We start from the raw sequence: 12,102 nt of genomic DNA, 5'->3' as shown, positions 1-12,102 counted from the left end.
CTGCTCTGTGGGGAAAAGATGGGCAGTCTCCTCCTGTGCGATTCACAGCCTCTGAACACCCACTGGAGGGCCAGCTACGCGTTAGTTCCAACTCAACGGCATACGCCAACCTCAACAGAGGACAGTTCTACGGTGTTGAGTCTACTAATTACTTTCTTGTACATTTGAAGGATTGCGTAATGAGTGCTAAAGCGTCTGTGTGTGTACACACACTGTCACTGCTAGCTGTCGTTTGTCAGCCTCCCACACGTGGTAAGCCACGGACAGCAGAAGGAAATGCTGCCGGTCCCTCACCATCCCCAGGCTTGGCTGTACACCAGAATGTCAAGAGCCGCAGGGCTTTCAATCGGCTGATTTTCCTAAGTCGATCACTAAGGCTTTCTCGCTAACGTGAACACATAGCAATACACATACACACACACACATAGTAATGGAGACTTTGTGGCGTAGTGAGCCGAGGGTTAGGTAACTGACCCAAAGTTTGGTAGTTCAAACCCTACAGGAGAAAGATGAGGCAGTGGGCTTTATGTTCTGGAGTTCCAGTGGCACAGGGGTTAAAGTTATCAGCTGCTAACAGAAAGGTGAATGGTTTGAACCCATCAGCTCTGGGATAAAGCTGGGGCAACCCGCCTCTGTAAATATTTACAATCTTGGAAAACACATGGGGCACATCTATTGTCCAGTAGCAACAGTAGGAGCAGAACTGGATTGCTTGCAGTAGTTATATATATATATATATCACACGTGTGTGTGTGTGTGTGTGTGTGTGTGTATGTATAGCTGTTGAGTACTCTCAAGTCAGAATAGACTCACAGCCTACCTTCCAGCAGGTTTTCAAAGACAGTCAATCATACAGGAGGAGACTGCAGAAGACTGGCAGATTTGAACTGTATGCCTTTGTGTTGGCAGCACAATTCCTTACCACTAAGCCACCAGAGCTCCACACATACTTACACATATATAGAAAGTACCTTCCTGCCTTTAAATGTAAGAGACTATTTAACAAACACCTTTGTTTCCAAAGCCCACTGCCCACTTGAAGGTGGTAAACACAGAAACTGCAGGCCTCCCTCTGCAAGATAGCTAGCTGATCTTCTAATCTTCTGAAGTTCAGGAGCATGTCTTTGAGAAAAACACTCAGAACCTGAAATACATTCTTCGAAATGTCCAGGGTAGTGGGAAATCTTCATCTTCCGACACTGAATTGATTTTTTTCCTCAAGAACCAAAGGTCTCTCAGAGACAAGCCAGGTGAAGAAGCTGGGTGGGCCTAGGAGTAGTGGAGGTTCTGTCTGAGGCGGTTCGGGGGTGGGGGAAAGGCGTCCCCCAGCAGCCGAGGGGCAGTGCCATGTCACCAGAATGAGCCCTCACCTCCCTCTCTCCCGGCCATGAGTCAGATGCCTGCTCTTCAGGCTCCCCCTGGACACCTTCAGGAGCCTCTCAGCACCAAGCACGTTAAGCTTAAGCTCCTTCTTGTCTTTCCTCCACTGCACCCCCTCTATCTTGGAGCACCCAGATGAGAGCCTCTAGGAGACACGTGGATACTTACTGGGGCACGATGGTGATCTGGACGAAGCAGATGAAGAGGAAGACGAGTGAGGCACATGCCACATAGGCACCAAATCGGTCATCCACCTGCTTGGAGTACTGAGAAGAAATGGACAAGGTGAGTGAGAAGCAGACCCCAGACCAAGTCTCCTCCAGCCCGCACCACCTCAGACACATCTGGGCAGTCAGCTCTGCAGCCCACTCTCAGGACAGATGAGACTCAAGGGACCACCCTGGAATGAGGTCACAAGAAGCCAGTCCATGCCACCGGAAGGCAGGGGAGGCAGGGGCCTCAGAACTTAAGTCACTCTTTGCAGGCCAGTCTCTGCTACAGTAAATCCCCCGTGGCCTTGACTGAAAATTCCTGAGCACCCTTGTGTGCTGCTGAGTCGGAACCGATTTATAGCTAAGCTTCCAGAAGGTTTTCAGAGGCTGTAAATTGCTCAGGAGGAGATAGTGTGCTTGTCCCATGGTGCAGCTGGTGGATCTGAACTGGCTGCCTTTGGGTTGGCAGTGCAGTGTCTTACCCACCAGGCCACCAGAGCAACCTGCAACCTGGGCACCACCTGCATGCCTGGAAACATGCTGAGATTTCACAACAGCCCCCTCCCCCACTCCAAAGAAAGTTCTTTTGCCATTATTGTCAGAGATGAGCACTCCGGGTGTGTCCAAGTCAAAGAGCTCAGACTGGTGGTCCCAAACCCCCCTCATTCCGCCCAGCTGCACTACTGCATGTCAGTCCAGCTAGAGCCCACCAGAGTGAGTCATTCACAGCTGGTGACAGAGCAAACAAAAGAGAACCACTTGCAGCCGAGTCATTCCAATCCCATGTCTTTCAGAGTTTATGTCTTCATAAAATTTTCCACAGGTAACTTGTAAATTACCAAATCTTTCTTTACAAGTACCTCTGGGTAGATTCAGACTACCAGCCTTTTAGTCAGCAGGGAAGTGCTCACCTGTCTGCATCACCCCGAGACTCCCTTTCACTGCTGGGGAATGAAGTTGTTTCAGAAATTATGCATCCTAATTGGGTGTGCCTAATTTAATGCTGGCAAGAGAGCCCATTTCACCCACGCACTGGGTGGGGGGCTCGGGGACAGACTGACTGCCCTGGGGCCTGGCTCTGTCCCCCTTTCACTGAGTAGCCTACAGCAAGCCTTCAATAACTGAGTGCCTATTTTACATTCACAATTTAAAGGTATGGAGCATAAAGACCAAGATGGTCCTTTTCAATTTTAATTCTTTGAGGTTTCAATGTGACCAAAGCAAGCCACGCAGCCCATTTGAGGATGATAATAACAACAACAATAGAAGGAGCATCAGCCTTCAGTGAGCATCTGTGATGTAGCAGGTACTGTTTTCTGTATTTTACATGTTACTGTTATTGTTACAGACCTTTGAGTTGGAACATAACTGACCCTCCAGTAGGTTTTCAGAGGCAGTAAATCACACGGGAGGAGACTGCTCATCTTTCTTCCCCGGAGCAGCCGGTGGATTTGAACAGTGTGCCTTTAGGTTGACAGAACAGCTCCTTGCCACTAAGCCACCAGAGCTCCCTTTACACGTACTAACTTAAATTTTTACCACAACCCTATTAAATTTCCCAGATAAATGAACTGAGGTATATAAAGTTTAAAAAAACCATCATACTATCCCTTCTGGTCTAGGAGTCTTCTCTGAATTCCTATCCAATGGGTTGGAGCATCAGGGATGGGGAAACTGAAGCTTCTTCCCTAGTGCTGGACACATGGGAGGAGGACATCCCAGCCTCACTGGGGCCTCCTGCCCCCCCCCCCCCCCGCGGTGTGGTACCTTCTTCTCTAAGTCAGGCTCCCTGAAGGTCAAGAGGAATTTGCGGACATGCTCAGATCTCAGCCTGTCGATGCTCCTGGCGTCGATGGCGCGGCCCAGGAACTCGTCCACCTCGTCCTCAGGGTTTGCACTTTCCTGGGCATTCCTGTGTGGTGGGAGGTGCAGACACAGATGGGTTGACCACCAGGGTGTCCTCAGAGGAGCCCTGCACTTGGGTTGCTCAGACAAGACCTGTGGCCTAACACCACCCAGTTACTCAGGTTAGGCGAGCTGGGCTGGAGGCAAGGCCACTAGACATAGACATGGTGGCCTGTGTTCCTGGCTCCCACACACAGGAGCAGAAGGCAGCTGTCTGTACCGTCAAGCCAGAAAGGAGCTGAGTCCATGAGCTTTCAGAGGCAGTTTAGTCTCATGAGAGGAGATTGGCCATCCTTTCCTATGGAGCAGCTGGTGGATTTGAACAGCATGCCTTTGGTATTGCAGCACAGTTTCTTACCACTAGGCCAACAGAGCTCCCTACAGGCTAGAGGCACAACGGAGCACAACGGATCCATAACGGAGCGCCTCAGTGACAACACAGCTTCTCTAGCCCCCCTGGTCACTTCATACTGGCCTGTGTTTTGTAGGTGGTTCTCAATTATTACTGCAGGTTTAACTGCCTTTTCTCTGCTCTTTATTCTCCTACTGATTCTCCCTCCAATGATGAAGGCAGGTTTCAGAGGCAACACTGCCACTGCTGGGACTCTGAGCAGCCTGGACTCTACACGATCAGGGAACTTTTCGGGAGAGAGGTTTCATGATCTTTGGATGCTGGATTTCAAAAGCCTATTTCTCAGAGAGATGTCCAGATGTTAAGCAGAACTTCTGACGGTCCTGAGAGGAGGAAGGCATCTCCTCAGGGCCACTGGGCTGTGGTCTGAGGCTGGTGACCAGTGAGGGAGGGCCGCATTTTCCAGAGGGGACTATGTGCACATGCGTGTGGCATACATTCTATACCTGCGTGCATATGCACACATAATGCACATGTGTGTAATGGCATTTCGTCGTGTGCACTTGTGTTTGTACACATGTACATGTGGTCTGTGTGTGTGATCAAATGGGAAGTTCTAAGTCCCAATCCTTCTGCCAGGAAGCCTGGAATTCTGGAATCTGGGGACACTGGTTGACCATCTATCAGCCAGGATGGGCCCTGTCCACTCCCAGCTAGGATTGTGGGTGGGATTACCTTTCACGGAGAGTGGGGGAATCTGAGTTATAAAGCAAATTTAGAGAGATCCTCCAGCCCAGGGGAGCAGGAATAAAGAGGAACATGTTACTTACTTGTCCTTTGGGTCTTCAAAGCCCTAAAAGAAAGGGAGACAGAGTGATAAAGAGACGAGTATGAGAACAGAGAGACTGAAAACACGAGGCCATCAGGAGCGGGGTGCTGAGGGAGGGCTTGCTTTCTCTGTGCAGGTCACTGTGGAGCCTGGACAGGCTGGGTACAGAGGCTGCTGTCTCTCACTAGGGCACTCTCTCTTCCTTTTCTCCCTCCTTTCATCTGACAGCACAGCCTTCTTCCTCCAGGGCACGTTTTTCACTCAATGCCTGATACACTGTGAATTCATTTCATGCACCTGAACAAGCCAGGTATCTGAGCTCTTCCGGTACCCACACCGGGCTCCACGGAGCTCCTCCTCTCTCGCCTCCTGGACCCTGGGCTTCAGAAGGCCTCTCCCACTCGCTCGGGGAAATCACGGGCTGCTCATTCCCACACATCTGTGCACATATGCACACTCACGCGCACTCACACCTGGGTATACATGTGCAAGCACACACAAACTCAGTCCCACACAAGCGCGTGGATGCATGCCTATCCACACAAGTGCCCGCATGCACCGCACACACGCTGAGCACGCAGCCGATCTACTGGGAGTTCACAATTTCCGCAGTAAGAAAGCAGAAGTTCCTGTTACCTGCAACAGCATTTCTGGTATCTTAAGTATTCTTTTAAGGGCCAGGTTGGCTGGGGACTCAGGAAGTAAGAATCTTCTTGCCCTGTTTTGATGACTGTTGTGTTGTTCATGACACAGGGTAGAGGTGGCAGAGAGAAGAAATTCTATAGGCTGCAAACCTCAAAGCCCTATTCCGAGCTAATTTATACAGTGTGCAGAAAGGCATGTGTGTGTCAGGTTCTGAATGGTTGGGGCAGAGAGGGGGATTCTCAAAAATGGGAAATGAGGAATATTATGGAGATTGAATCGCTTCCCTCAAATTTACACTGAAGTCTGTTTTAACTGGTGTACTTAGGAAGGCGGTCTTTTCTGGAAAAGGGTGTTTGTTAAGGAGGACAAGACTAGAGTCAGTTGGGTCCTAAAGTTAATTCCTTCTGAGTGGTGGTTTATTTAAGAGCAGAATAGACAGTGGCACATATGCGGGAAGAGCATGGCAGGAACTGACTACAAGCCACGTAAAACTTGGGGCCACTTACAGACAAGAATCGATGCTCAGATTGAGACTTCCAGTCTCCACAACTGTAATTCTGTAATTTCTGTTCTTTGATTTTTTTTACAGGACAAATCAAAAGAAGCACCATTTCTTATTTAGCTTCCTGGCTGTGTGCTTGTGCCTTTAGTACTTTCACAACAATTCTCTGCTCCTCAGTACGGAAAGCATGCTTGGTCCTGTCACGGACACACTTAGCACACATGGACCCACTGTAAGCTCTGCTGACATGTTTATTTTTGTCTTTTGACAACCTCATGAGAACTTTTGGTCTCACAGCACGAACCCCACTTAGCCTGGGCACACACCACATGCTTTCCCAACCTTCTTGGTATAAAGGTAAACAATTCTATCACCAGGGGTTCGGGACAGCCTAGTTTTATTAGAGGCTGTGTTGTAGGACAGCCAATGATGGTAGGTCAGACGCTGCACCATGTTTAAGGCCTCTACACAGTGTCTCCGGAAGAGGAAGATCTACTTTTTAAAGCCCACTTCCTTGCAGTATTTCTGTTATGACCACCCAAGAAAACTGAGAATGGTAGGATGTGGAGAGGCACTCACTGAAAGAGACATGCTTTCTCCATGGCAACAAGGAGACTTGGGGCCTTCAGTATCACCCGTGTCACATCCAAGTGTCCAGCTGTGGGTTTGGCGCTCCTCCCAGGCTGCTCATCCTGGTCGCTCTCTGCCCAGACAAGCCTGGTCCCTCTGCCCATCCTCAGAGCGCTGCCAGCTCTCCTTCCAGGCTCAGCCCACGTTACTGACTTCTCCTTCCTCTGTCTCATTCATGTCTGCCCTCTCTACCTGCACAGGCTGCACTCAGCATCAAGTGGCTGCTCCCTTCTGGGGCACGTCCATCCCAGATGTCCCCAGGATCCCTCGGGGCTTGGCGGGGCAGCTGAGGCCCGGAAGGGCAGAGCTCTCTGTGGCACACCAGGAGGCGATGGCCTGCTAAAGTCCATCCACTTTTCCCATGGAAAGTTAAGCTGCTCTGAAAAAACTAACAAAGACATCTAGCCATTTAAAAGAAACTGGCTATGCAACAATGAGTGAATACTTAAAAAAAAAAAAAAGAACTGGAGGGACAGGAGGAAAATGTGCAATAATGAATGAATGCAAACAACTTTTCTGTAAACTTTCATTAAAATCACAATTAAGAAAAAGACAAGATACCTGCTTCAGGCTGTCTCTGGAGCCCTTTGGTCATTCACTGGCACTGGAATTAAGGGTCTGGTTTTCCATCTGGTGCTGTGTGGGAAGCTAACAGGGTCTCTTAACCATGCTGGGCTCTGCAGTGGTGTGGACAGCACAGCCTCTGGCTGGGGTGGTGAGTGAATAGCAGGCCCATGAAACACCCTGGTTCATAAACCACAGCAGAAGGGAAATTAAGAACAAGGTCCCACAGACTGGGCTCCAATCTGCTCCAATCACTTTGCAGGAGGCCAGGAGGACCATTGGGTGAAGTCCTGTTGGTTTCGGCTTCAGCACTTCTGAAAAGAGCCTTACTTAGGGGTCTTCAGTGATTTCCGATTTGGCGCTGTTGAGCTTCAAGTGGAAGATGACGCTAGCCCTTCGTCTCACCCACCTCACGCGTGCCAGCAAGGCTGTTGGCTCTCTTTCAGGCACACTTTGCCATGGTGAGGTACTTGTTGTATCCCCAAACCCTCGGGCCAGTCGGGATGGAGAGTTTCCCTGGGCTTGCCTGGGTGGTTATCAGCCCACGCATGCTTCTACTGTTATTTTTCTTTCTAATTAAATAACTTTAAAACATTCATGCATTCCTAAATAAACCAAACTAGCTCTGCTAAGCACTATGTGTAAAAGCACAGTGACAGCTGGGACCAGAGTTCAAGAATAACCTGCTGCATTAGTCCAGGCACAGCGTGGAGATAACGGTGAAGTGTGGGCCCAGACCATTACAACAAAGAGCCCACTCATTCCTGGGTTCTCTGGTACTTATCAAGTTACACTGTCCTGAGGTTGACGATGTAGCATTATGAGAAAGTTTGAAATGTTGTTAAGAACTATTAAAAGGTGGCTAGCACAGGAATAAAGGATCTGAGATACAAAGTGGGCACGTGATGTTGGAAAAATTGTGTCAACAGACTTGCATTGATGGTGGCCACAGACTATCAATTTGTAAAAAAAGACCCCAAAACACAAATAGCAACAACAATGAAAAAGCAATATTTGCAAAGTGCAATGAACTGAGGTGCAGTGAAGTGAGCTATGTCTGGACCTTTACCTTTTTAACCTGCTCTCTGTCCCTGCTTTAATAAAGTTTCACACCATTGGCCCCAATTTCAGTGAAACAGGATTTAAAAAAACCCCAAACAAAACCAAAACATAAAAACAGCACTCGAATGTTGGCAAGTCAAAGTAAAAGCTCTGCTTCTGCATGTTTTTCTTTAAAGAATTCAAACAAGTTTAATGTAAAACGGCAATGGTGAACAACCTGGCAGCTTCTAAACCTGCCCAGGCCAGCTGGGGTCAAGAGGCTGGACTTTGAGGTTAGCTCCTAACTGTGTTGACTGGGTGGTGACCTCTTCTCCTTCAGGCCCCCTCTGCCCTGGCTCTTCTGAAGTTTATCCCTTCCCCATCAGGTGAAGCACAACCAACACCCAACTCTGATCCACTGAACGAGCCTTCCTGGCAGTCGCCCACCCCTGGGAGTCCTTTCCCCAATTACAGGCCATCTGGTAATTCTTCCAAAGTTCCTTGTCCTAACAATGATTAATATTTCTGCCAAACTGATGCTTATGCTCCAAACTGCCTCCTTGGAGACTCTGAAATCATTAGTTTCCGCTTCTACTAAACAGCACTTTTAAAAACATTTCTAAACAGAAAAAGTGATTGGCCCTGGAGTTCCCTACTTGCAGCTGCGCTCGGCCCCTGCCACCTTCTCCACCATCATCTTTTCCTTCCCTGCTCCTCCACGTTTCTGTGTCTTCCTGTTCCTTTTTTGTTCCTGTCTGAATGAGCCTCATTCTCTGCCCATCTCTCTAGTCTCGTCTACAGTCTTCTCCTCTCTCCCCTCGCCCACCCTCTTCTCACCCACCCATCCTGGTGATGTGGGTGCAGAGTGTATGGAGACTGTTCCAGGAGGGTCTGCCCCCTGCTCCCAGATTTGGGAGGGCCCAGTGGGGAAGGAGTGATGGTTGGAGGCTTGGTGGCCCACGCAGGTCTGTGGACACACATGTTAAAAGCTTCGGGGGCAGGGTGGTCCCTCTGCAAATTGTTTATCCTCCAAATGTGCAGTGGAGGGCTTGGATTTAGGTTTGCGTTCTGTGTATCTTGCTTAGGCTGCTGTCAGCTGCTACCTGTTACTGACAAAGTCTAGTGCCTGGACTTCATCTGTTGTCTGACTCAGCTAGTCATCCACGGTTGTTGTTACGTACTAGCCAATTAGAATCAACTCACATCTGACCTTCCAGGGAGTAAATCATACAAGAGGAGGCCATCTATCTTTCCCCGGAGGGGCGCTAGAATCATGTGACTACAGGTTAGCAACACAACTCCTCACTCACTGGGCTACCAGTGCAAATCTTTTGCATATCATCATTCACTTTTATTACCAGGGAGTCAGAATGGACTCATAGTTGATCTCCCAGAGTTTGGTGGGTTTTTTTGAAAGAGGCTTTAAATCACACGGGAGTAGACTACCCACTGCCTGGCAGTGCCAGTCCTTATTCAGGAGGCCACCAGAGCTCCCTGGATACCCTTAGAGTCTATCTTTTTTTTTTTTAATGTACCGTCAAATCGGATCCAACTGGCACAGGAGGAGATTACTGCTCCTTTTCGAGCAGAGCATCTGGTGGATTCAAACCGCGTGCCTTTGGGATTGCAAGTGCAGCTTCTTGCCACTAGGCCACCAGAGCTCCGGGAGTCTATCCTTAATGCCCACCTGATCCTCAGACCCCAACCTCCTGGATCTTCCTGCCCCACTTCGTTCCCTTTCCTGGCTCTGGGAGAACAGAGCTCTTGTGAGGTGACCCTTCACCCTCCATGGAGGAAGCACAGCTACCCCGGCACAGCGGCATGTGCCCAGGACATGGAGGTAAAGCTCTGAGGCCAAACCCAAACACTGCTTCTATGTTAGAGTTTCCCCCATCCCTCTTCCTCTTCTTTACACCCCCCGGAATCATCTCTCTACCACAGTGACAAACCAAGTATGTGCTGTAAAGGCTGGAGGTATCTGTACCCCAAGACAGGCAGGTTTCTGCAAGATGGTAGCCACATCCCACAATGATCTCCACTCACTCGTGTTCTCTCACCAACCTCAGCAACTCACTGCCGTGGAGGCAGAGCCAACTCATGGCTGACCCTCCAGTGGATTTTCATAGTCTGTAAACAGCATAGGAAGATTCTGCCCACTCTTCTTCCTCAGAGAATCTGATGGATTTGAACTGCCTGACAATGAGCTAGCAGTGCAACTCCCCATCCACTGGGCCACCAGAGCTCCCTATTCTCCCACCATCCCAGAAGGCTGGAATTATTTCTGGGGACTAAGGGGTGTTTCTCAACACAGAGGGCAAAGCAGACTATCACCTGGCACTGTCCAAAAACTCGCTAAGATGGTTTCTGTGCAACTGAGTTTCAATTAGTTCAAATATGTGGTTTCAATTGCTTGGAAAATGCAGTAATAGAAGGTACCAGAAGGGAGTCTTGGGAGTTTGTACCCACCCAAATCCCAAAGGCATCTCCAGACATCATTAGGAGTCAGTCTGAGGCCCTGAACCCCAAGTCTCGCCAGATGGGCCTGCTTCCAGCCTCCACCAGCAAACTATGCCAAGAGGGCGGGGGGAAGAGGCCTCACGGCCCTGTTGCTAAGCCAAATTAGGCATGCCAAAAGACACTGTGGCTCATGGACAGAGCCTGGGGCCAGAAGTCAGCAGTGCTGGCTCCTAGTCCAAAGCTGGGGTGAGCTGCCTTGCCAACTTTTCCTTCTCTGAATCTGTGTGTTCCCTCAGGCAAACAAGAGGGGCCTGGCCCAGCCACCAGCTCTATGGAAGGCTCTAGCCTTGGGGAATACTGCCCGCATACCCACCCACCTGCTAGGCACTCACCATTCGCTTCATCTCTTTGGAGACCTGGTTGCCACCCAGGTGGTTGTAGAAGGGGCGCTCGGCCCCCCAGTGTGGCGGGTTATGCCCGATGGAGTTGGTTCTCTGGCGATTCATCTTAGCGATCATGGCCTTCTCTTCTTTCTGGAGAGCAACACAACAGAAGCGAGCCCAATCAGATAAGCTCAAGTGGACAGCTGCTCATTCCTCCCAGGACAGAGATGCCTGGCCAGGTGAGAGGCAAAAACTCCACGTATCCAATTCTCTTCTCCCCACAGACTTGGAGCCCGGAGGTCTTCCAGGGCTACACGGTTCATACAAACAAGCATCCTAAATCTCCCAGCCTCCCTAGCCCCAGCCCTGACTGGCCCAGGTAGGAGCAGCAGAACAAGGTAGTGGCTTTGGGAGACAACCGAAGGCCTGGGAACAGGCCTTCACCCTTGGTCTGCAACACTTCACCTTACAAACTTCACCACAAGATTCTGTCCCTGGCTCCTCATATCTCCTCCCCTGCTTGGCCTCTCTCCCCAAAGGCTGCAAGAAGTGAAGCCCTGTTGTAAAGCCTGAGCCTCCCCAACAGTTACTGTCAAACAACGGTTATGTCAAACAACAGTCACTGTCAAACTGTGTTGTCACACCCTGCTTACAGGAATACAAAGTTCAGTGCCAGGACAGGTTCTACCAGAGTCTCAGGGGTGGCAAAGCCTGGCTGGGTCTGAGGATGCCCAGAGTAGTAAAGGAGATGACGAGCCCTGGAAGCCAAATCTCTACTCAACTGTCCAAACTGGGGGTCCAACAGAGGGCACTGGGAGAGGCCGATACCCCTCAAAAGGTAGCTTCCAAAAAGATGTAGCCATTTAAATTATTAAGTTTAATGCCTGATGTCCATTATACAAATGCACAAAGGAAGAGTCAGCCAGCTGCATTATGTGGCAACACATACCCCAGTATTCCTTGCCTATCCATCCGTCCATCCATCCATTTGTCCATTCATCCATCCATACATACATCATAATGGGAGCAAGACATGGAGGATGGAGAGGCTCTGAGACCTGGGGTCGACCCCTCAACTCCCTCCTTTGTGTAGCACTGAGAAGGAGCCCATCAGATACCACAATGCAGAGTGGAGAGAGCCAGGGGCATGGGGAGGAGGAGGGGAAGGGAAAGGGGGGGAACAGAGAGAGACAGAGAGGAAG

At 49.8% G+C, this 12,102-nt stretch overlaps 1 protein-coding gene across 1 annotated transcript in view; it reads right to left on the bottom strand.

Annotated features, from left to right (window-relative positions):
- ADCY5 (adenylate cyclase 5) overlaps positions 1 to 12,102 on the bottom strand; it is a 227,328-nt gene that overhangs the window by 38,392 nt on the left and 176,834 nt on the right. The window contains exons 8-11 of the mRNA XM_006884227.1: positions 10,910 to 11,050; positions 4,680 to 4,702; positions 3,360 to 3,504; positions 1,549 to 1,646 (exon numbers count right to left, since the gene is read on the bottom strand). Of these exons, the coding sequence (XP_006884289.1) occupies positions 1,549 to 1,646; positions 3,360 to 3,504; positions 4,680 to 4,702; positions 10,910 to 11,050 (407 nt within the window). The remainder of the gene's footprint in view (positions 1 to 1,548; positions 1,647 to 3,359; positions 3,505 to 4,679; positions 4,703 to 10,909; positions 11,051 to 12,102) is intronic.

The sequence above is a fragment of the Elephantulus edwardii genome, unplaced genomic scaffold, assembly GCF_000299155.1.
Source record: "Elephantulus edwardii isolate Elephantulus edwardi_28Jun2011 unplaced genomic scaffold, EleEdw1.0 scaffold00032, whole genome shotgun sequence".
NCBI lineage: Eukaryota > Metazoa > Chordata > Mammalia > Macroscelidea > Macroscelididae > Elephantulus > Elephantulus edwardii.
This window is presented reverse-complemented; position numbering and strand designations above follow the sequence as displayed.